Source organism: Dendrobates tinctorius, unplaced genomic scaffold (assembly GCF_039654945.1).
Source record: "Dendrobates tinctorius isolate UK_male_01 unplaced genomic scaffold, ASM3965494v1 ptg000144l, whole genome shotgun sequence".
NCBI lineage: Eukaryota > Metazoa > Chordata > Amphibia > Anura > Dendrobatidae > Dendrobates > Dendrobates tinctorius.
In genome coordinates, this window is record NW_027361811.1 from 1,215,503 (window position 1) to 1,239,511 (window position 24,009).

The 24,009-nt window shown below is 43.3% G+C and overlaps 1 protein-coding gene across 2 annotated transcripts in view; it reads right to left on the bottom strand.

Annotated features, from left to right (window-relative positions):
- Positions 1–24,009, bottom strand: part of ERCC6L2 (ERCC excision repair 6 like 2) — a 243,374-nt gene that overhangs the window by 17,922 nt on the left and 201,443 nt on the right. For both annotated transcript variants that reach the window (XM_073545954.1, XM_073545955.1), the window contains one exon: positions 18,617–18,780. In XM_073545954.1, the coding sequence (XP_073402055.1) occupies positions 18,617–18,780 (164 nt within the window). The remainder of the gene's footprint in view (positions 1–18,616; positions 18,781–24,009) is intronic.

Sequence of the window (24,009 nt, forward strand, 5' to 3'; positions counted from 1 at the left end):
AGGTCCACTATGGTGGCTTCTTTTCAGTAGCCAACAAAGATTTTAATCACATAGAAAGGATAAACAGTTACACCAAATAGACCTGTGCGGAGCCACTTATGTAAGGCAAAATTGGCAGATACCAAGCATAAAAAAATAAAAAAGAAAGCAAATCGCTTGTCATACGTAGACCAACAATCTGTAGACTGTGAAAAATATTAACAATATTAAATTATGTTCTTGCCATTGCAAAAATGCAGAATAAAAAACATTACACTGGTCATCATATATGCTGTTATGATGTTGCAATTTCACTGTACAGTTTGTTATGGATGTTACTTTATATTTTCATATTTAGTATTTTTTTTATCTGGAATACCGCTGAGAATAGAGCATTCCCAAGAATAGGATCCCTACTAGTGATGAGCGAGTATACTCGTTGCTCGGGTTTTCCACAGCATGCTCGGGTGATCTCAGAGTATTTTGGCGTGCTCGGAAGTTTAGTTTTCGTCGTCTCAGCTGCATGATTTGCGGCTGCTGGAAAGCCTGAATACATGTATGAATTCCCTAACAAACAGGCATTACACACATGTATTCAGGCTGTGCAGCTCAGTGGACAGAAACCAAATCTCCGAGCACGCCAAAACACTCACAGGACACCGGAGCATGCTCGGCAAAACCCAAGCAACGAGTATACTCACTCATCACTAATCCCTACCAAAAGTGTATTATACTAGTAATACCAGAAACAGTGAGTAATACGAGTGTGTAATACCCAAACCAGAAGTGGAACTCCCAGTGATTAGATATTAACTTGCTAAGATGGTGATAATCCTTTAAGTTGGGAAAGTAGCAAAACTACGGTACATTAAATAAAATCTACCATAATGAACCCTAGAACTAACACTAAAAAAGAGGATCTGTATTTTTACAAAAACACACCAGAAATATGTAATATACGGTAGTTTCATAGTACACAAGACTATTAATGCAAATCATTTACTGGCATCATTTCCCTTTGAATTAGTAGGACATTTTCAAAAACGAATATTTCATAACGATATTTGGTGTAATGTCATGGCTTATCTAAGCGCTAATAAATATTTTCCAAGCTGCAGATTTTACACAAGGTTACACCGAAAAACACTGTTTACTAAATCTGTCTAGAGTCCATTTTGGAGGATTAGCAAATAAATATTTGTTTTTTTGGAGATTAAGGAACTGCAAATGTGAAATACTGTAGTCTTCCTACGCCAAGTTCCAGTTTGATTTTGGTATGCAGCTGCCAAGAAAACTTTACCTTTTAGTTGCCAAGAACATGACCTCAGTCTTAACCTGACAGCGTGACCTTCTCAGAAATGAGGAATTGCTTTATTCGTTACCCCATTATAAAATGTATAGTTTAGTTTGACGTACGAAAATCCCGGAAAAGTTCAATCTAACTACATTTTTATCTGTCTATAGTGTCATTCGTTAGCTGCAGAGGAACTTCATATTTCAGTTCAAAGGACACATGTAACAATATTAGGCCTCTTTCACATTTCCGTTTTTGACCATCAGTCAAAATCCGCCTGGTTTTGAAAAAAACGGATCCGCCAATTTTTTTTGCGGATCCGTTTTTTTCCCCATTGACTTGCATTACTGGCGGATTTTGACGGATGGCCATCCGTTGGATCCGTTTTTCTGAGGAACCGCCACATTTTTTTCGTCCGCCGGCAAGCCTGGACGGCCCATGCAACGGTTGTTTTTGGTGTTGGATCCGCATTTTCCAGTGCGTATGCCCGGAGAAAGGAAGTCAGGGACAAAATTAACCCTGAAATCCTTTCTGGCGGAGGAAAAAAAATTCTCTCTCTCTCACTCCCCCCCCCCCCCCGTCTTGTCTTTTACTGCCTTACAGACAAGTAGATGCTAAACAGTTAGAACACATTGGAGAGGTGGGAACTATTCTAAACAGGTGACATGTATTGAAAGCTGAGAGATGTTTTAACCCCTTTACCCCCAAGGGTGGTTTGCACGTTAATGACCGGGCCAGTTTTTACAATTCTGACCACTGTTCCTTTATGAGGTAATAACTGGAACGCTTCCATGGATCCTGGTGATTCTGACATTCTTTTCTCGTGACATATTGTACTTCATGTTAGTGGTAAAATTTATTTGAAATATTGCGCTTATTTGTGAAGAAAACAGAAATTTGGTGAAAATTTTGAAAATTTCGCAATTTTCCAACTTTGAATTTTTATGATCTTAAATCACAGAGATATGTCACACAAAAAAACTTAATAAGTAACATTTCCCACATGTCTACTTTACATCAGCACAATTTTAGAAGCAAATTTTTTTTTGTTAGGAAGTTATAAGGCTTAAAAGTTGACCAGCGATTTCTAATATTTACAACACCATTTTCCTTTTAGGGACCACATCACATTTGAAGTCACTTTAAGGGGCCTATATGATAGAAAATACCCAAAAGTGACACCATTCTAAAAACTGCACCCCTCAAGGTGCTCAGAACCACGTGACTTCTTCTAGGACAGGTCCTGTGTCATGATTTGAACAGAGTTCTTGCCCTGCACTCACAGGGTTAAGTGTTCGTGGCCTTTTTCTGGATCTTGGAGGGGTATTTATACTCTCTCTTTACCAGGGTTCTCTGTCAGCTATACTGTTGTTCTGGTGTGTCTGACCCCTGGTGTGCGTGTATTCGGCGTTGCTTGTTTGCTTTCCGTGTATGACCCGGTCTGTTCCCTCACTCTGTACTCGTTTTGGTACTATTGTCTTTTCTGGTTCTGACCTCCTGGATTGGCAATCGTTACTCCATTACAGTTTGTCCCTATTGTACCGTCTATTGCCCGTTCTGGTTTTCTGATCTATTGCTACGTCCAGACTATCCATTCTGTCTAACCCTTTGGTACTGTATTGCTATCTTGTGCTTTGAGCCCGGCTTCATCTGGTTTCTGCCTCTGTCTATGCCCCCTGGTAACCTTTCCAGGAGTTTCCCTGCAGCTCCTAGCTCTGTGGAGCTTAGGCCACGCCCCCAGCAGTCACATGCTTCAGGTCAATCTACTGGGAAGTCTCCCTTTCAGATCAACTATGGGTTTAACCCACATTTTGGAGAGTTTTCCCGCATGGATTCAGGTTGTCCTGGAACTGAGGGTGCGACAAAACATCATAGAATTCTTTGGAGGGAGGTTCAGAGGAATATTTCCAAGGCCCAGGAAAACTATAAGCGGTTTGTTGACAGGAGGAGGGGGCCAGGTCCAGCATTTGCAGTAGGGGAGAAGGTGTGGCTATCCACCCGCAATATCAAGCTTAAGATACCATCTATAAAGCTGGGCCCCAAGTTTATTGGTCCAGACAATGTTGTGGAGGTTGTTAACCCAGTAGCCTACCGACTGCAGCTGCCCACCTCCTTTAACATTTCTGATGTCTTCCACAGGTCCCTGTTAAAGCCTGTGGGGACGGTGAGAGAGGATTCCTCATCAAATGCTCCGCCAGTGCTGGTAGAGGGGCAGCTGGAGTATGAAGTAGGGTGCATTGTTGACTCCCGGTGGGTGCGCCGGAGACTCCAGTATGATACACTGGAAGGGGTACTCTCTGGAGGATCGGTCATGGGTTCCGGGCAGTTCGGTGCATGCCAATCGTCTGGTGCGGGCTTTCCACGCCAGATACCCAGACAAGCCTGGGGGTCCAGTGGCCCCCCCGTTAAGAGGGGGGTACTGTCATGGTTTGAACAGGGTTCTTGCCCTGCACTCACAGGGTTAAGTGCTATGAATGAGTCACCGAGGAGGAAAAAACAAAAAGCAAGCTAAGCCCAGAAAACCGGAGAGGTTGGTAACTAGCGGATTGCAGACCCCTGATCCTATCCACAACAACTAACAGTAGCCGTGGAGCGTGCCTACGGTGGTCCTAGACGCCTAGTCACGGACGGAGAACTAAATAAGCCTAAAGAAAGGGAAAATCTTAACTGCCCCAGAGCAGACCCCAAAGCAATAGACAGCCCCCAACATGTATTGTCGGTGAAACAAGATGAAAACACAGACACAGGTAGAAAGATAGGCTGAGCAGACGATGGGGCCCTCGCTAACTAGAAAGGACAGGAAAGAAAAGCTGCTGTCTGCAATCACGCAAAAAACCCTGCCAAAAAGAATTTCCAACGCGTCTGATAGAAAAAGGCCCTGAAGTCGCTAGACTTCAAATCACTATATAAGCACTCAGGTATATTCTGAAGACAGAGCAAAAGAGATCAACTGATCAGAGACAAAAATGGGGATTCAGCCCAGTCCCAGCCAGGGCTGGCTGAACACAAAAACTAAGTAAACCAGAAAAAAACTCATATGAACAATAGCAGAGAAAACTTAGCTTTAGGAAGGCAGGAACCAAACTGGAAACCAGGAGCCAGTCAGGAAAAATCACCAGCAAGAAACTAGGGAGTCGGCTGCCTTAAATACAATCAGAAACTTCTGATGTCCAATCCCAGTCCTCTTCCTCAGGTGGCCGGTCTCTGCCATTTAGATCAGCTTCATTACCTCCCTTCACCAACAGAGGGAGTCCAGATAAAGAACTCACTACTCCTCTGTCAAGCACAGCCAGCTCCATAACCCTCACCAGAAGCCAGAGGCAACCCCGAAAATGAGCTCACAACAGTACCCCCCCTTGAGGAGGGGTCACCGAACCCTCATCCACGCCACCGGGCCGATGAGGATGGGCCCGATGAAAAGCACGAACCAATCTATCGGCATGAATATCAGAGGCAGAGATCCAAGAATTGTCCTCCTGGCCATAACCCTTCCACTTGACCAAATACTGGAGTCTCCGTCTAGCCAGACGAAAATCCAGTATTTTCTCTACCTCATATTCCACATTACCTTCAACCAATACAGGTTCAGGAGGTGCAGCCATAGGAACTACTGGCTCAACATATCTCTTCAACAGCGACTTATGAAACACGTTATGGATCTTAAACGTAACAAGAAGGGCCAATCGAAAAGAAACCGGATTAAGAATCTCCAAAATCTTGTAAGGTCCAATAAATCTTGGCTTGAACTTTGGAGAAGCCACCTTCATAGAGATATTCTTTGATGACAACCAAACCATATCACCCACTTTAAACCGGGGACCAATGGTCCTATGCCGGTTAGAAAACCGCTGGGCCTTTTCCTGGGAGAGAGACAACTTATCTACTACTTGGTCCCAAATCTGCTGCATTCTCTCTACCACAGTGTCAACACCTGGGCAGGCTGAAGATTCCACTTGCCCTGAAGAAAATCGAGGATGAAACCCAAAGTTACAGAAAAAGGGCGACATCAAGGTGGCAGAACTAGCTCTATTATTTAAAGCGAATTCGGCCAAGGGCAAAAATGAAACCCAATCATCCTGATCAGCCGATATAAAACATCTCAAATAGGACCCCAAAGTCTGGTTTGTTCTTTCCGTCTGCCCATTGGTCTGAGGGTGAAACGCAGAGGAGAAGGACAACTGAATTCCCAGCTTGGAACAAAAGGTTCTCCAGAATCTGGAAACAAACTGAACTCCTCTGTGCGATACAATGTTCTCAGGAATCCCATGCATCCAAACCACCTGTTGTAAAAACAAGGGTACCATCTCTGAGGAAGATGGCAACTTTGGGAGTGGTACAAGATGGACCATCTTAGAGAATCTATCACAAATCACCCAGATAACAGTCATTCTCTGAAAGACAGGAAGATCAGAAATAAAATCCATTGAAATATGGGTCCATGGCCTCTTAGGCACCGGCAAGGGCATCAACAACCCACTAGAGCGAGAACAGGGTTTAGACCGGGAACAAGTCCCACAGGACTGCACAAAATTCTTGACATCACGAGATAAGGCGGGCCACCAAAAAGACCGACTCACCAAATCTCTGGTACCAAAAATACCTGGATGACCAGCCAATGCGGAGCAATGAACTTCAGACATCATTCTCTTCCTCCACTGGTCAGGAAGATACAATTTTCCCATAGGACAACGCTCAGGATTCTCCTCCTGGAATTCCTCCAGAGCACGTCTCAAATCGGGCGAGATGGCAGAAAGAACTACCCCCTCACCTAGGATGGTAGTAGGCTTGGTCACAATAGGAGAATCAGCAAAGAAACTCCTAGAAAGGGCGTCTGCCTTAACATTCTTAGTGCCTGGAAGAAAGGAGACCACAAAATCAAAACGTGTAAAAAACAAGGCCCACCTAGCCTGTCTAGGATTCAAGCGATTGGCTGACTCAAGGTAAATCAAATTCTTGGGGTCAGTGAGGACCACAGCTTAATGTCTAGCTCCCTCCAACCAATGTCTCCACTCCTCAAATGCCCATTTCATGGCCAACAATTCCCGATTCCCCACATCATAGTTGCGTTCAGATGGGGAGAACTTTCGTGAAAAGAAGGCACAGGGATTCATTTTAGACTTCACCGGATCTTTTTGGGACAAAACAGCTCCTGCACCAATCTCTGAAGCGTCTACCTCCACCTGAAAAGGAAATGAGACATCAGGTTGCCGCAAAACCGGAGCAGAAGTGAACCTCCGCTTCAGCTCCTGAAAGGCCGAAACAGCCTCTGAAGACAAAATCAGCACATCAGCACCCTTCTTAGTTATATCAGTCAGTGGTTTAGCAATACCAGAAAAATTAGCTATAAATTTACTATAAAAATTAGCAAAACCCAAAAACTTCTGGAGAGCCTTCAAAGAAGTGGGTTGAACCCATTCATAAATGGCCTGTACCTTGGCCGGGTCCATTTCAATAGTTGACGGAGACAAAATAAATCCCAAAAATGAAATCCTCTGTACACCAAAAAGGCACTTCGATCCCTTAACATACAAGGAATTCTCCCTCAAAATCCGGAACACAGTCCGAACATGTTCCACATGAGAATCCCAATCCCTGGAAAAGATCAAAATATCATCCAGATAGATGATCAAAAACTTATCCACAAAGTCCCGGAAAATATCATTCATGAAGGATTGGAAGACAGAAGGGGCATTAGTGAGCCCAAAAGGCATCACCAGGTACTCAAAATGTCCCTCCGGAGTATTAAACGCCGTCTTCCATTCATCCCCATGCTTGATGCAAATAAGATTATACGCCCCCCTGAGGTCAAGCTTAGTACACCAGCAAGCACCTTTAAGTCTGGAGAATAAATCAGAAATCAGGGGTAACGGATACTGAAATTTAACTGTAATTTTGTTGAGGGAAAGATAGTCAATACAAGGCCTTAATGAACCATCCTTCTTGGCCACGAAAAAAAACCCAGCACCTAAGGGCGAAGAGGATGGTCTAATATGACCCTTCTCCAATGACTCCTTAATATAAGATCGCATAGCCTCATGTTCAGGTACAGATAAATTGAAAAGTCGACCCTTGGGAAATTTACACCCAGGGCTCAACTCAATTGCACAGTCATAACTCCTATGAGGAGGCAAAGACGCAGACTTGCTCTCACTAAATACATCATAAAAATCAGCGAAATAGTCAGGAACATCATGCGACTGGGGAGAGGTGGAGAAAACAGGAGTGTCACCAAGAGCACACCGACAACCCCAACTCACCACAGACACAGATTTCCAATCCAAAACCGGATTATGGATTTGCAACCAGGGAAAACCCACAACAATGGTATCATATAAATTATGCAACACCAAACATCTGCAATTTTCTTGGTGGTCTGGGGCGACCTGCATTATCATCTGGGTCCAAAACTGAGGTTTATTCTTCGCCAAAGAAGTAGCATCAATACACCTCAAAGGAATAGGTGTCCGCAGAGGTGTCATAGGAAAACCACAATGTTTAGCAAAATCCAAGTCCATTAGATTCAAGGCCGCTCCTGAATCCACAAAAGCCTTCGCGGAAAATGTGGATAAGGAGCAGATCAGAGTAATTGCCAAAAGAAACTTAGGTTGTACACCACCCACAGCAAATGTGTGTGCAAAACGTTTCTCTCGTTTAGGGCAGACAAAAATAACATGAGAGGCATCTCCACAGAAAAAACACAGCTTATTACGCCTTCTAAACTCCTGATGTTGCGCCCTAGACAAAAACTCCATCACATTGCATAGGTTCAGACATTTGTTCAAAATGTGGCAGCGCCTCCGGTGTAGTCTTGCGTTCACGTAAACGCCGATCAACTTGAATGGCTAATGACATAGAATCGTCAAGACCAGAGGGAACAGGAAATCCCACCATAGTATCTTTTAAAGTCTCAGACAAACCCTTCCGAAAGAGAGCTGCCAATGAACTATCATTCCATGTAGTAAGGACCGCCCACTTTCGGAATTTCTGACAGTATAACCCTGCAGGTTCCTGACCCTGGTTCAATGCCAATAGGGCTCTCTCAGCTTGATCAATAGCATTAGGTTCATCATATAACAACCCCAAGGCTTGAAAAAATGCATCCACATTAGTCAAAACAGGATCCTCAGGTGTCAAAGAAAACGCCCAATCCTGGGGAACGTCGCGCAGCAAGGAGATGACAATTTTAACCTGCTGCGCAGAGCTCCCCGATGAGTTAGGCTTCAAGGCAAGAAATAATTTACAATTATTCTTAAAATTCAAAAATTTAGACCGATCCCCAGAAAACACATCAGGAGCAGGGATCCTTGGTTCAACAGCATGTGAATGAGTGAGATAGGCGGAAATTCCCCGCACTTCAGCAGCGAGCTGCTCCACAAGATCAGACAATTGCTTAATCTCCATCAAGGAGAAAAAGAAAAAAAAAATCCTCCTACGGCCCCAGAGAAAAAGAGGAGAAAATATACATATATATATATATATATATATATATATATATATATATATATATATATATATAATTCTGACACTTTTTTTTTTTACAATTCTCTCCTAGAATCTGCGGTATGTGTTATGAGTTCATTTTCCCCTTCACCATTGAGGTCTGATAAACTCCCTCTTCTGGTGAAGGAAGGTAGTGAGGCTGATTACCAAGCACCTGAGCTGGGAGAGGATGACTGGGCGACGGGGATCTCTGACTGGATATAAGGCAGCCGACGCCCTTCTGTCTCGCTGGTGATTTCTCTGTGGAATTATAGGAGACCAGTCTGATTCCTGCTCCTCAAAAGCTAAGTTTTCTGCTTTGCCTTTTTGCATTTGTGTTTTGGTTTTAGTTTGCCTTGTTTTCTGGATTCTGCCATTCCCTGCTGGGGTGAGCTGAATTCCTTTTTGCCTTTTTGCTCTGTCTTCAGAAAATACCTGAGTACTGACATAGTCTTTTTGAAGCCTAGCGTCTTCAGGGCCTTTTTCCCTGTCAGTCTGTTGGCTCTTATTTTGATAGGGTTTTTCGCGGATTGCAGACAGCAGCTTTCCTATCCTGTCCTATCTAGTTACCTTGGGCCCCATCATTTGCTCAGTCTATCTTTCTGTGTTAGTGCTTTTTCTTCTTGCTTCACCGTCATTATATGTTGGGGGCTGCCTATTGCTTTGGGGTCTGCTCTGGGGCAGTTTAGATTTCCCTTTCTGTCTTTAGGCTAGGCAATTCTCCGGCTGTGATCAAGGGGTCTAGGGCATCGTAGGAACCCCCCACGGCTACTGCTAGTTGTTGATAGGTTCAGGGGTCTGCAATCCGATAGCTGCCAACTTCTCTGGTTTTCTGGACTTAGCTAGCATTTCTGTTTTTGCCTCCTATGGTGACTCATTCATAACAGAATCACCAGCCATACCGCAGATAGCAATGGCAGGAAAGAATTAAAAAAAAAAAAAAGTGTGTATATTTTTTCCTCTATATCTCTGAGGCCGTAGGGGAATTTTTTTTTTCTCTCAATGGAGATAAAGCAATTGTGTGATCGTGTGGAGCAGCTTGCTGCGGAAGTGCGGGGAATTTCCGCCTACCTTGCTCATTCACATGCTGCTGAACCAAAGATCCCTACTCCTGATGTGTTTTTTGGGGATCGGTCTAAATTTTTGAATTTCAAAAATAATTGTAAATTATTTTTTGCCTTAAAGCCTAACTCGTCAGGGAGCTCCGCGCAGCAGGTTAAAATTGTCATCTCTTTGCTGCGTGGCGATCCCCAGTTTTGGGCGTTTTCTTTGAAACCTGATGATCCTAGTCTGACTAATGTGAATGCATTTTTTCAAGCCTTGGGGTTGTTGTATGACGAACCTAATGCTATTGATCAGGCTGAAAAGACCCTGTTGGCATTGAGCCAGGGTCGAGATTCTGCAAAAATGTACTGTCAAAAATTCCGAAAGTGGGCGGTCCTTACTGCCTGGAATGATAATGCCTTGGCAGCTCTCTTTCGGAAGGGTTTGTCAGAAGCCATAAAAGATACTATGGTGGGATTTCCTGCTCCCTCTGGTCTGGACGATTCTATGTCATTAGCCATTCAGGTTGATCAGCGTTTATGTGAACGCAGGACTGCACGAGAGGTGTTGCCACCTGTTGAACAAGTGTCCGAACCTATTCAATGTGATAGAGTTTTGTCCAGGGAGCAACGTCAGGAGTTCAGAAAGCGTAATAAGCTGTGTTTTTTTTGTGGAGATGCCTCGCATATAATTTCTGTCTGTCCTAAACTAGAGAAACGTTTTGCACACACGTTTTCTGTGGGTGTTCAACCTAAGTTTCTTCTGGCAATTACTCTGGTCTGCTCCCTGTCCACATTTTCCGCCAAGGCTTTTGTGGATTCGGGAGCAGCCCTGAACCTAATGGATTTGGATTTTGCTAAACGTTGTGGATTTCCTATGAAACCTCTGCGGACGCCTATCCCTTTGAGGGGGATTGATGCTACTCCTTTGGCGAAAAATAAACCTCAGTTTTGGACCCAGGTGGTAATGCGGGTCGCCCCAAACCATCAAGAAAATTGCAGATTTTTGGTGTTGCATAATTTGCATGATACCATTGTTCTGGGGTTTCCCTGGTTGCAAATTCATAATCCAGTTTTGGACTGGAAATCTGTGTCTGTGGTTAGTTGGGGTTGTCGGTGTGCCCTTAGTGAGGCTCCGGTTTTTTCCACCTCTCCTCAGTCGCATGATGTTCCTGACTATTTGGCGGACTTTTATGATGTATTTAGTGAGAATGAGTCTGCGTCTTTGCCTCCTCATAGGAGTTATGATTGTGCAATTGAGCTGAGCCCTGGGTGTAAATTTCCCAAGGGTCGGCTCTTCAATTTATCTGTACCCGAGCACGAGGCTATGTGATCCTATATTAAGGAGGCGTTGGAGAAGGGTCATATTAGACCATCCTCTTCACCATTAGGTGCTGGGTTTTTTTTCGTGGCCAAAAAGGATGGTTCATTAAGGCCTTGTATTGATTATCGTGCCCTCAACAAAATTACTATTAAATATCAGTATTCGTTACCCCTGATTTCGGATCTATTCTCCAGAGTTAAAGGTGCTTGCTGGTTTACCAAGCTTGACGTCAGGGGGGCGTATAATCTTATCCGCATTAAGCATGGGGATGAATGGAAGACGGCGTTTAATACTCCAGAGGGACATTTTGAGTACCTGGTGATGCCTTTTGGGCTCACTAATGCCCCTTCTGTCTTCCAGTGCTTCATGAACGACATTTTCCGAGACTTTGTGGATAAATTTTTGATTATCTATCTGGATGATATTTTGATCTTCTCCAAGGATTGGGATTCTCATGTGGAACATGTTTGGACTGTGTTCCGGATCTTGAGGGAGAATTCCCTGTATGTCAAAGGATCGAAATGCCTTTTTGGGGTACAGAGGATTTCATTTTTGGGATTTATTTTGTCTCCGTCAACTATTGAAATGGATCCGGCCAAGGTACAGGCCATTTATGATTGGGTTCAGCCCACTTCTTTCAAGGCCCTTCAGAAGTTTTTGGGCTTTGCTAATTTTTATCGGAAATTTATAGCAAAATTTTCTAGTATTGCCAAGCCATTGACTGATCTGACTAAGAAGGGTGCTGATGTGTTGAATTGGTCTCCGGAGGCTGTTTCTTCCTTTCAGGAGCTGAAGCGAAGATTCACTTCTGCCCCGGTTTTGCGGCAACCTGATGTCTCACTCCCGTCCCAGGTAGAGGTGGACGCTTCTGAGATTGGTGCAGGAGCTGTTTTGTCCCAAAAGGATCCTGTAACATCTAAAATGAATCCCTGTGCTTTCTTTTCCCGAAAGTTCTCCCCATCTGAACGTAACTATGATGTGGGGAATCGGGAACTGTTGGCCATGAAATGGGCATTTGAGGAGTGGAGACATTGGTTGGAGGGAGCTAAACATCAAGTCGTGGTCCTCACTGACCACAAGAATTTGATTTACCTGGAGTCGGCCAAACGCTTGAACCCTAGACAGGCTAGATGGGCCTTGTTTTTTACACATTTTGATTTTGTGGTCTATTTTCTTCCTGGCACTAAGAATGTCAAGGCTGACGCTCTTTCTAGGAGCTTCTTTGCTGATTCTCCTGTGGTGACCAAGCCTGCTACCATCTTAGGCGAAGGGGTAGTTCTTTCTGCCATTTCGCCCGATTTAAGACGTGCTCTGGAAGAGTTCCAGGAGGACAAACCTGAGTGTTGTCCCAGTGGAAAGTTGTATGTTCCTGACCAGTGGAAGAAGAGAGTGATGTCTGAAGTTCATTGCTCTGCATTGGATGGTCACCCAGGTATTTTTGGTACTAGAGATCTGGTGAGTCGGTCTTTTTGGTGGCCCGCCTTGTCTCGTGATGTCAGGAATTTTGTGCAGTCCTGTGGGACTTGCTCCCGGTCTAAACCTTGTTCTCGCTCTAGTGGGTTGTTGATGCCTTTGCCGGTCCCCAGGAGGCCATGGACCCATATTTCAATGGATTTCATCTCTGATATGCCTGTCTCTCAGAGAATGACTGTTATTTGGGTGATCTGTGATAGGTTCTCTAAGATGGTTCATCTTGTACCACTCCCTAAGTTGCCATCTTCTTCTGAGTTGGTGCCCCTGTTTTTGCAACAGGTGGTTCACTTACACGGGATTCCTGAGAACATTGTATCTGACAGAGGAGTTCAGTTTGTGTCTAGATTTTGGAGGACGTTCTGTTCCAAGCTGGGAATTCAGTTGTCCTTCTCCTCTGCGTTTCACCCTCAGACCAATGGGCAGACGGAGAGAACAAACCAGACCTTGGAGTTGTATTTGAGATGTTTTATTTCCGCTGATCAGGATGATTGGGTTTCATTTTTGCCCTTGGCCGAATTTGCTTTAAATAATAGAGCTAGTTCTGCCACTTTGATGTCACCTTTTTTTTGTAACTTTGGGTTTCATCCTCGATTTTCTTCAGGGCAGGTGGAGCCTTCTGCCTGCCCAGGTGTTGACACTGTGGTGGAGAGAATGCACCAGATCTGGGACCAAGTGGTGGATAAGTTATCTCTCTCCCAGGAAAAGGCCCAGCGGTTTTCCAACCGACATAGGACCGTTGGTCCCCAGTTTAAGGTGGGTGATATGGTTTGGTTATCATCAAAAAATATCGCTATGAAGGTAGCTTCTCCTAAGTTTAAGCCTAGATTTATTGGGCGTTAAAAGATTTTGGAGATCATTAATCCGGTCTCTTTTCGGTTGGCTCTTCCTGTCACATTTAAAATCCATAATGTGTTTCATAAGTCCTTGTTGAAGAGGTTTGTTGAACCAGTAGTTCCTGGGGTGGCACCTCCGGAACCTGCATTGGTTGAAGGTAACATGGAATATGAGGTACAGAAGATACTGGATTCCCATCTGGCTAGACGGAGACTCCAGTATTTGGTTAAGTGGAAGGGTTATGGTCAGGTGGATAATTCCTGGGTCTCTGCCTCTGATATTCATGCCAAAAGATTGGTGCGTGCCTTTCATCGGGCTCACCCTGATCGCCCTGGTGGCGTGAATGAGGGTTCGGTGACCCCTCCTCAAGGGGGAGGTACTGTTATGAGTTCATTTTCCCCTTCACCATTGAGGTCTGATGAACTCCCTCGTCTGGTGAAGGAAGGTAGTGAGGCTGATTACCAAGCACCTGAGCTGGGAGAGGATGACTGGGCGACGGGGATCTCTGACTGGATATATGGCAGCCGACGCCCTTCTGTCTCGCTGGTGATTTCTCTGTGGAATTCTAGGAGACCAGTCTGATTCCTGCTCCTCAAAAGCTAAGTTTTCTGCTTTGCCTTTTTGCATTTGTGTTTTGGTTTTAGTTTGCCTTGTTTTCTGGATTCTGCCATTCCCTGCTGGGGTGAGCTGAATTCCTTTTTGCCTTTTTGCTCTGTCTTCAGAAAATACCTGAGTACTGACATAGTCTTTTTGAAGCCTAGCGTCTTCAGGGCCTTTTTCCCTGTCAGTCTGTTGGCTCTTATTTTGATAGGGTTTTTCGCGGATTGCAGACAGCAGCTTTCCTATCCTATCTAGTTAGCTTGGGCCCCATCATTTGCTCAGTCTATCTTTCCATCTGTGTTAGTGTTTTTTCTTCTTGCTTCACCGTCAATATATGTTGGGGGCTGCCTATTGCTTTGGGGTCTGCTCTGGGGCAGTTTAGATTTCCCTTTCTGTCTTTAGGCTAGGCAGTTCTCCGGCTGTGATCGAGGGGTCTAGGGCATCGTAGGAACCCCCCACGGCTACTTCTAGTTGCTGTTGATAGGTTCAGGGGTCTGCAATCCGATAGCTGCCAACTTCTCTGGTTTTCTGGACTTAGCTAGCATTTCTGTTTTTGCCTCCTACGGTGACTCATTCATAACAGGTATGGCTGGTGATTCTGTTATGAATGAGTCACCGAGGAGGAAAAAACAAAAAGCAAGCTAAGCCCAGAAAACCGGAGAGGTTGGTAACTAGCGGATTGCAGACCCCTGATCCTATCCACAACAACTAACAGTAGCCGTGGAGCGTGCCTACGGTGGTCCTAGACGCCTAGTCACGGCTGGAGAACTAAATAAGCCTAAAGAAAGGGAAAATCTAAACTGCCCCAGAGCAGACCCCAAAGCAATAGACAGTCCCCAACATGTATTGTCGGTGAAACAAGATGAAAACACAGACACAGGTAGAAAGATAGGCTGAGCAAACGATGGGGCCCTCGCTAACTAGAAAGGACAGGAAAGAAAAGCTGCTGTCTGCAATCACGCAAAAAACCCTGCCAAAAAGAATGTCGAACACGTCTGATAGAAAAAAGGCCCTGAAGTCACTAGACTTCAAATCACTATATCAGCACTCAGGTATATTCTGAAGACAGAGCAAAAGAGATCAACTGATCAGAGACAAAAATGGGGATTCAGCCCAGTCCCAGCCAGGGCTGGCTGAACACAAAAACTAAGTAAACCAGACAAAAACTCATATGAACACTAGCATAGAAAACTCAGCTTTAGGAAGGCAGGAACCAAACTGGAAACCAGGAGCCACAGTCAGGAAAAATCATCAGCAAGAAACTAGGGAGTCGGCTGCCTTAAATCCAATCAGAAACTCCTGATGTCCAATCGCAGTCCTCTTCCTCAGGTGGCCGGTCTCTGCCATTTAAATCAGCTTCATTACCTCCCTTCACCAACAGAGGGAGTCCAGATAGAGAACTCACTACTCCTCTGTCAGCACAGCCAGCTCCATAACCCTCACCAGAAGCCAGAGGCAAACCCGAAAATGAGCTCACAACAGTTAAGTGTTCGTGGCCTCTTTGTGGATCTGGGAGGGGTATTTATACTCACTCTTTACCAGGGTTCTCTGTCAGCTATACTGTTCTTCTGGTGTGTCTGACCCCTGGTGTGTGTGTATTCTGCGTTGCTTGTTTGCTTCCTGTGAATGACCTGGTCTGTTCCATCACTCTATACTCCGTCTCTCGTTTTGGTACCATTGTCTTTTCTGGTTCTGACCTCCTGGCTTGGCTAAAGTTACTCCGTTAGTTTGTCCCTATTGTACCATCTATTGCCCCTTCTGGTATTCTGATCTATTGCTACATCCTGACAATCCATTCTGTCTAACCCTTTGGTACTGTATTGCTATCTTGTGCTTTAAGGCGGGGTTCATCTGGTTTCTGTCTCTGTCTATGCCCCTTGGTAACACTGTCCTGTAGTTACCTTTCTAGGAGTTTCCCTGCAGAGCCTAGCTCTGTGGAGCTTAGGCCACGCCCCCAGCAGTCACATGCTTCAGGTCCTGATACTCTGAAGCATGCATCGTCACCGCTGCTGCCCTGCTCCACAGGTATCTTTGAGCACTGTTTTTGTACTCAGGACACACGCACTGGCTCAGTGAGCAAGTGCAGTGCGGGGTTCCTGACATCCTGATTTTACTGCGCATGGCAGCCTTTTTTAACGCATGCACAGTACAAACAGTAGGGGTGGGGGTAAAATTCACAGACGGTGCTTTTTTCTGCCAGACGCTATGAGTTTTTTTACGGACTGTCTGTAAATTTACAGACGGCTGGCAACTATGCACCAGATACAGGATGGTCTTCACAGAAGCATCATAATGGCAATGACATTTCAGAAGTTAACAGCAGTGGGCAGAGGGTACGCATGACATTTTGATTGCTTTTTATTGTATTTTTTTAAGGAAGATGTTGTGACTGGAAAACAGCAAATATAGCATTTTTCATCTTAGTTAGTGTGTAGATAATGGAGCTTTTGAGTCCCCTCCATATTTGTGCACAGTTATGACCATAGGCGTGCAATCAAACTTAAAGGAAATCTGTCACCTATTTTTTTGGTATATAAGCTGCGGCCACCGCCATCATGGGCTTATCTACAGCATTCTGTAATGCTGTAGATAAGCCCCCGATGTAACCTGGAAGATAAGAAAAAGAAGTTAGATTATACTCACTCAGGGGCGGTCCGGGGGGTTGCGGTCCGGCGCCTCCCATCTTCTAGTGATGACGTCCTCTTCTTTGCTTCCTGTTGCGGCTCCGACGCAGGAGCACTGCTCTGCCCTGTTGAGTACTGCAGTGTGCAGGCGCCAGAAGAGATCCGGCGCCTGCGCACTGCAGTACTCTGCACTCTAACATCGGGGGCTTATCTACAGCATTACAGAATGCTGTAGATAAGCCCCTTATGGCGGTGGCGGCAGCTTATACAGCAAAAAATAGGTGACAGATTCTCTTTAAACTTTGGCCAATAGTGTCATATGATAGAACTATCTTCCTACTATACAAAAGGGGTCATCACAGCTATACTTGTCATCAATGTCATCTTCTCACACAGCCTATTTAACTTTATCTTGGTAGTCAGGATTGTCTGACACATTCCTCTGGTTTTTGCTATTGATTAGCCCCACAGTGACAAATGTCACCCATACATTCCTTGTTAAAATAAATAATTTATTTTTGTGAGATACATTTGTATTAAATAGCACATTGCACTACTATTCCAAATAGTTGAAAAGGACCAGAGGCCAAACGGACACACTGTTAGTCTCTATTCCATGAATGGATACCTAGGTTTACTCTTCTGGAAAGCACATTGTAATAGATACTAAATATATTATATGGACTTGTTCTTGCATAATAAAGGGGTTGTCTCTTGTTCATTAACTCCTTCAGCACCTTGCGATTGTCTGTTTTTGCGCATTAGCTTTTTTTGTAATTTTTGCAGGACGTATTGTACTTTTGAATGACACCATTGAATTTTCGATATAATGTACTGGAAAATGGGAACAAAATTCCAGGTGGGTTAAATTCTCCAAAAAAGTGTAATTTCGCAATTATTTTAGCTTTGTTTTTTCATCTACCATGTTCACTAAATGCTAAAACTGACCTGCCATTATGACTCTCCAGGTCACTACAAGTTTGCAGATGCCAAACATGTATAGGTTTTATTTTTCTATTTAAGTGGTGAAAAAAAAAATCCAAAATTTGTAAGAAAAAAAAATTGCTTATGTCGCCATTTCCCTTGACCGGTAGAGTGTCCATTTTTCAGAATCTGGGGCCAGGTGATGGCTTATTTTCTGCGCCCTGAGCTGATGTTTTTATTGATACCATTTTGGGGTAGCGATCACCTCTTACTGCATTTTATTGCAATGTTGTGGCAGCCTAAAAAAATGTAAATCTGGGGTTTCGATTTTTTTTTCTCATTACATCATTTACCAATCGGATTAATTTACCTTATATTTTGATAGATTGGTTATTTCTGAAAGCAGCAATACCAAATTTGTTTTTTTTATTTTTATTTTCAATGGAGCAAAAGGGGGGTGATTTGAACTTTTTTTTTTTTTTTTTTACTTTTTACTGACTTCAATAGTCTCCTAAGGACACTTGAAGCTGCAATCATTCGATTGCCTGTGCTACGTCCAAGGTTATGAAAGGGTTAATAGCTAAAATTGAAAAGGGATTGCGAAAATAAATAATCTAGCAATCTTGTTATTAAACATTCTCTTCGTTCTCAAGAACTGAGGGATTTTAAATTCTATCATTTACTACTGGTTGCCTTGGTATAACCAGACACCTAAGTGTGACCAGTGTCCTAGGCAAAAAGTACATGCTTGCAAGCTGTTTGCTAAACAGCTGGTAAACGCTGCCCTGAAACAAGCCGGACTCAACAATCTGACCAGCTTTAGTGTCCCAGTGCTATTCCCATTCTGCAAAGGCAATGCCATGCTGCCATACTGTCAATCTTCAGGAGTACACCGCCCTCGGCAATCAGGAGGATGGGTGTGCACCTTATGACAGAAGGTGAACACACCCCTTTAACAAGTTAATCTTGCTGCCATGAATAGGTTAGGCTATACATTACAATCAGATTACATTATCCTCCTTTATAGATGAATTGTACTTACTTTCTTATAACTTTAGGTGTCTCACCCAGCAAAAACATGTTGTTACCAGCATGAAGGACTTTTTTCTCTTTGTGGATTACTCGATTCATTATAGGGCTAATGTCTTCTGCTGTCTCAACCCTGCTTTGTTGTGAAACATCATCTTCATCGGTCAAGTTACATTTCTGTACTCAAAAAGAAAATACTATAAGTATACTGAATTAATCTAATAAACCTGTGGTACAATGTTAGCATGGATCTCTCAGCAGTAACAATAAAACTTCAAAAGACAACAAAGATCTCTTAGACCTGATGAGACTGGTGTACTTACTTTGAAAATACATGATATAAATGACTGTATAATCTTTTTTTGAAGATTTCCCTGCCGAACACTAAAACGAGCATTTTATGAGTCGAGCTCTAGCTAGACTCATAAAATACTCATCAGGATTATGTAACCCTTCTGCCAGGTATTTTCAAAGTAAGTACAACAGTCTCATTAGGTTTATGAGATTTATTTAATAATGTTTGTCGTGTGTAATGTGGAATCTGGTGACATTCACTTTCAGAAATTTTATGGCAATAAAATCAAGACATTTGTGAGAAATAAATTTAATGGCAAGTGATTAAATGTTGGAAGCAGCAGAAGCATACATATACTGGATATAGAAAAACTATGATATGTCATTAGAGAACTATTATGTCAGTTTACTTTTACATCACTGTAACAATCAGTTTCACTTACACTCTTCCTGTAACATCTTGAGACATATTTCACATTTCCTCCTACAGCTTGTTAAAAGCTAGTCAGTGTCACCTATCAAAACACCACTAGGCAGCTTGGGTTGAGCAAGGAGGTCTTGATGTAAAAAACAGCCCTTGAAATTATCTTTGGATTTCACATTAAGCTGCTGTATTTCACATTTTTGTGACAAAGATGGCAGGAGGAACACATCCATCAACCTTAGCATCATAAATTGTATGTCCACTTTTCTTCAAGAATTAAGAAAGCAAAGTTTTACTGTGTGTTAATACCAAACTTTGACTTTTTATTATCCAATGAACCAATGACGATGACTGGTGGACAAGGGCAGGAAATTAATTTTGCTTGAAAGAATATGAAAACCACTCCACGTACAACATTTATACAAAGACTAAAAACAAATGAGGATGCAAAAATAGAGGATGGTTTATGGATTATGAAGAGGTCTGTTTGGTGGTAGCATAAAATGGGGGTGAGGAAAAAATGACAGATCTTAAAAAAAAAATAGCAACTCATACTGAAGTCACTTGATCTCATGTATGGCAATGTAGTATTAGGGGGACTCCATTTTACTTTAAACTTTAGCAATCCATTCTACAGTACATATTGACGAGGGTGTATGTATGTATGGGAAAATGTATGGGTCATCTCCATTTAATATTCCTACAAGTAGTATTAAAGGGGTACTCAAGGGAGATACAAAATTCTTGTACTGTTCCTGCACTCAAACACTATAAAGATGAGATGCCCAGTGCACTTCTATTATCTTTAGAACACTTGTAATTCCATGTGACAGCAGCTGCTCCTCACTGCTCCCCCCTCCCAGTCACACACCAGTGCTCATCTCCCCACTGTAAGGAACAGCCAGTCTCCTGATAATAGGTGTTTTTGTGCACAGAACAGGGGACATGGCCTGTGGCAGGGCTTCACAGTGGTGTGTAAGGTAATGTCCTAGACAGGAGAGGGGAGCAGTAAGGAGCAGCTGCTGTCAACCTGAATTACAATGGTTCTAAAGATAATAGAACTGGGCATCTCATCTTTAAAGTGTATGAGTGCAGGAACAGTACAAGAATCTTTTATCTCCCTGGAGCACCCCTTTAAACCTGGCCTAGTATACAAGGGCTACGATATATCAAAATTCACATTATGATCAATGCATTGACTTCACAAACTGTCCAAACGATGGTGTACAATACAAAATCCCAGTGGGGCAAATCAATGTCAGAGAGTGACTAATGATTCAAAAAAAGAAAACAGTAATGTATGCAGCCTCATAAAGAGGAAGGACTTAAATCAAGTACAGTAGGACTGAGAGAAGGCAGAGGGAAAATGTGTAGTAGACATTTTTCCCCAATTCTTGCACTTAAAGGGGTTGTCCACTTTATTTTTAAGAAGAATGTTAGGTACATAATTTGGTGGCACTTGCTAATATGAAAGAACATGTGACCAGATCACTTGAGCAGCATCCTGCAATTGAAAACCAGCTTACTCATGTGTATTGATTTTCAATTGAAGAAGGCTGATGGACAGGTCTGGTCACATGCTCCTTTTAAGACGTGCTTTCGTGGACAGGAGAGCTGTGCAGTGTGTTAGGAAAGCTGCACTAAAAAGTTCTGAAGGAGGACCTGTTATGCATATATATTAGTATGTGCCACAATATCACGTCTCCAAAGATAAAGTGGACAATTCCTTTAACACTGACTACAAGTTTTCTCTAAAACACTGTAGCACTCTACAGTAATCAAATTCACAGACTTCACACTATATGCAAATGATCATGATAAAACATCACTTTTATTTTAATTCACTCAAATCTGAAAAGTGAAAAAAAAATAACTAAAAACATATACACCAGACCAACATACGGTATATGCCTGGGAATGTCCCATACAAAAAAGGGGCTCTAATTACACTGATAAATATATGTACTGTCCCTCCCTTGCAGCAAAGGTTGGCACCCTACAAAGTATGCTAACGACACCCCGGCTCAAAGATGGCTTTCCCTGACTGTCCCTATAGAGCCCTATCACAGGACTAAAGTATTAACATTCAGACACAAATGCAATACCAAATAACTTGCCAGGGTGAACCACATATACAGGTTTATATATTAAGTAAATATGTATCTACCAAAAACGTTAAGTTTCATTGGTATACTGTGTTTTCATCAACAGGCCTAATGGATTGATCCAAAAAGTTCCAATATATAATGTGATTATGTGGATGATTGCAGGTCAATATTAAAAGCACTTACTCCCCCCAGGCATGGTGTATTATACTAGTAAAAACATGGATGAATCACAGATAAATCTAATTCCCAAGAATGCCTTAATCTCAAAGTGTTTCCCCCAAAGGTTCACGAGGATAACATACTTGTTGTCAACAGGAGATAAGGAAAAATAAAGATGTATAAAACTTCGCTTTAAAGTCAGTTTGTTAGTAGGATGATTGATTCAGGTCAGGGGGAGCGGTGTCCATTCATTCACAGAGATGCCCATCAGAGACATATATGTTGGCCTGTTGTATATGTTTTTATATATTTTTTTACTTTTGAGATTTTAATGAGTTGAAATAAAAGTGATGTTTCATCTCATGACCATTTGTATATAGTGTGAATTTGATTAATATTCATCTTACACTTTTTATTTTACCTATACTCGGTGATCTTCTTTTTCACTATACAGTAAAGGCACAGTTTAATAGAATTGAGGCACCTCTCCTTAATGAAGCACTCCCATCAACATTTTTGTTCTGTTGCAATATTGCAGGCATCATATTATATAGCTCTGCATACTTTCAATTGCTCATTCTGCTTTTCTACCCGACTAATTCTTCTCTTTTTCATTACGTCTGTGACATCACGTGATTAACAACTGACTATCTAAATCCTTCTAAGCTCTATGTAGAAATAGGAGGTCAATTTTGTCAGTATGAGTTACCAGACACTGCAAAAGTCAAAGACAGGGGGAGGAGGGAGCAGCCGGGTCAGGAGTTAAAGAGAAGAATGATTTCTGCAGGGACAAGAGACTTCCTGTTTCTATACAGAGCATAGAAAACAGAAGAACTAACTACGGTAATTAACTGGATAGAAGGACAAAATGAGTAATTATAAGTACACAGTGCTATATAATATGATGATTGCAATATATTAAGTGAATAAAAAACTTGATGGAAGTGCTTCTTTAAAGGAGGAGTCTGTCAAGACAAAAATCCATTCAAAACTAAGCATTTCAAAATATAGGATAACTTGCACTGAGAAGAATCTTATCTTTATTGTCAAAACTAGCTGAAGAGCCCGGGCATAGTTACTAACTGCTGTTCCGCTCTCTACCTAAGAAGCCCAGGTCTCCACCCGCCATCCCGCATTCTCCCTCAGCAGCCCCGCTCTCCATCCACCATCCCACTCTCTCCCTCCGCAGCCCCTGTCTCCACTGGCTGTCCTGCTCTCTCCCTCAGCAGCCCTGCTTTCGCTCTGCAGCCCCGCTGTCTCCCTCAGCAGCCCAGCTCTCCATTCACCGACACGCTCTCTCCTTCCACAGCCCCACTCTCCACTGGTTGTCCCGCTCTCTCCCTCCGCAGCCCGTCTCCACTGGCTGTCCTGCTCTCTCCCTCAGCAGCCCCGCTTTTGCTCTGCAGCCCCGCTGTCTCCCTCAGCAGCCCAGCTCTCCATTCACTGACACGCTCTCTGCTTCTACAGCCCCGCTCTCCACTCGCTGTCCTGCGCTCTCACTCTGCAGCCCGTCTCCACTGACCGTCCCACTCTCTCCCTCAGCAGCCCAGCTCTCCACCCTCCAACACGCCCTCCCTCCACAGCCCCGGCTCTCCATGCGCCGTCCCGTTCTATCCCTCCGCAGCCCAACTCTCCATCTGTGTCCCGCTCTTCCTCCACAGCCCAGCTCTCCATCCGTGTCCCACTCTCTCCCTCGCAGCTCCGCTCTCCAGCCTTGTCCCATACTTTCCCCCTGCAACCCCACTCTCTAGCCACCAGTCGGCGGGGCTATTTGGAGTGGGCATGGCTTGATACATACACACACATACATACACTCAGATATATATATATATATATATATATATATATATATAGATAAATGGTCTGAATTCCCAGTAAACTATTTTTTTTGGTGCACTGTGGGCAGACCCATGCACCTTCTCTCAGTCATTCTAACCAATCAGCCATTCCCTTACATTGATTATGAGCTTTGTCTGGCTTGAAAACCAGCTCATGCGCCACTGGGCTCAATATCAGCGTAAGCACAAAATATGGCTTGTTCTAGGCTGATCCTTAGTCTGTTAGCCTATAAATAGGATTTCAGACCAGAAAAGCTGGCCCAGCTGTAGCCGTGAGCACTGTCAGTCAGTCAAGAGGAAGAAACTAGGTAAGAAGAATAACTTAGAAAAGAGGCATACATGCTCATGTGCCTAATTCAAAATATTTTTTTTTGCCTTGACAAACTCCCTTTAATCATGTGGTCTGAAATTAGAGCATGATCTTACTGACAGTGACAATGTATATTGACTGCCTAGCTGTCATACATAGTTTAGCAACTTATATACAAACCTCCTATTTTGCTATGCAGTATCATAATGATTAATCTAAGTAGAAGTCTCAACATTTAGAAGTGGGTCAAATTCTTACAGTTCAAAAACTTGA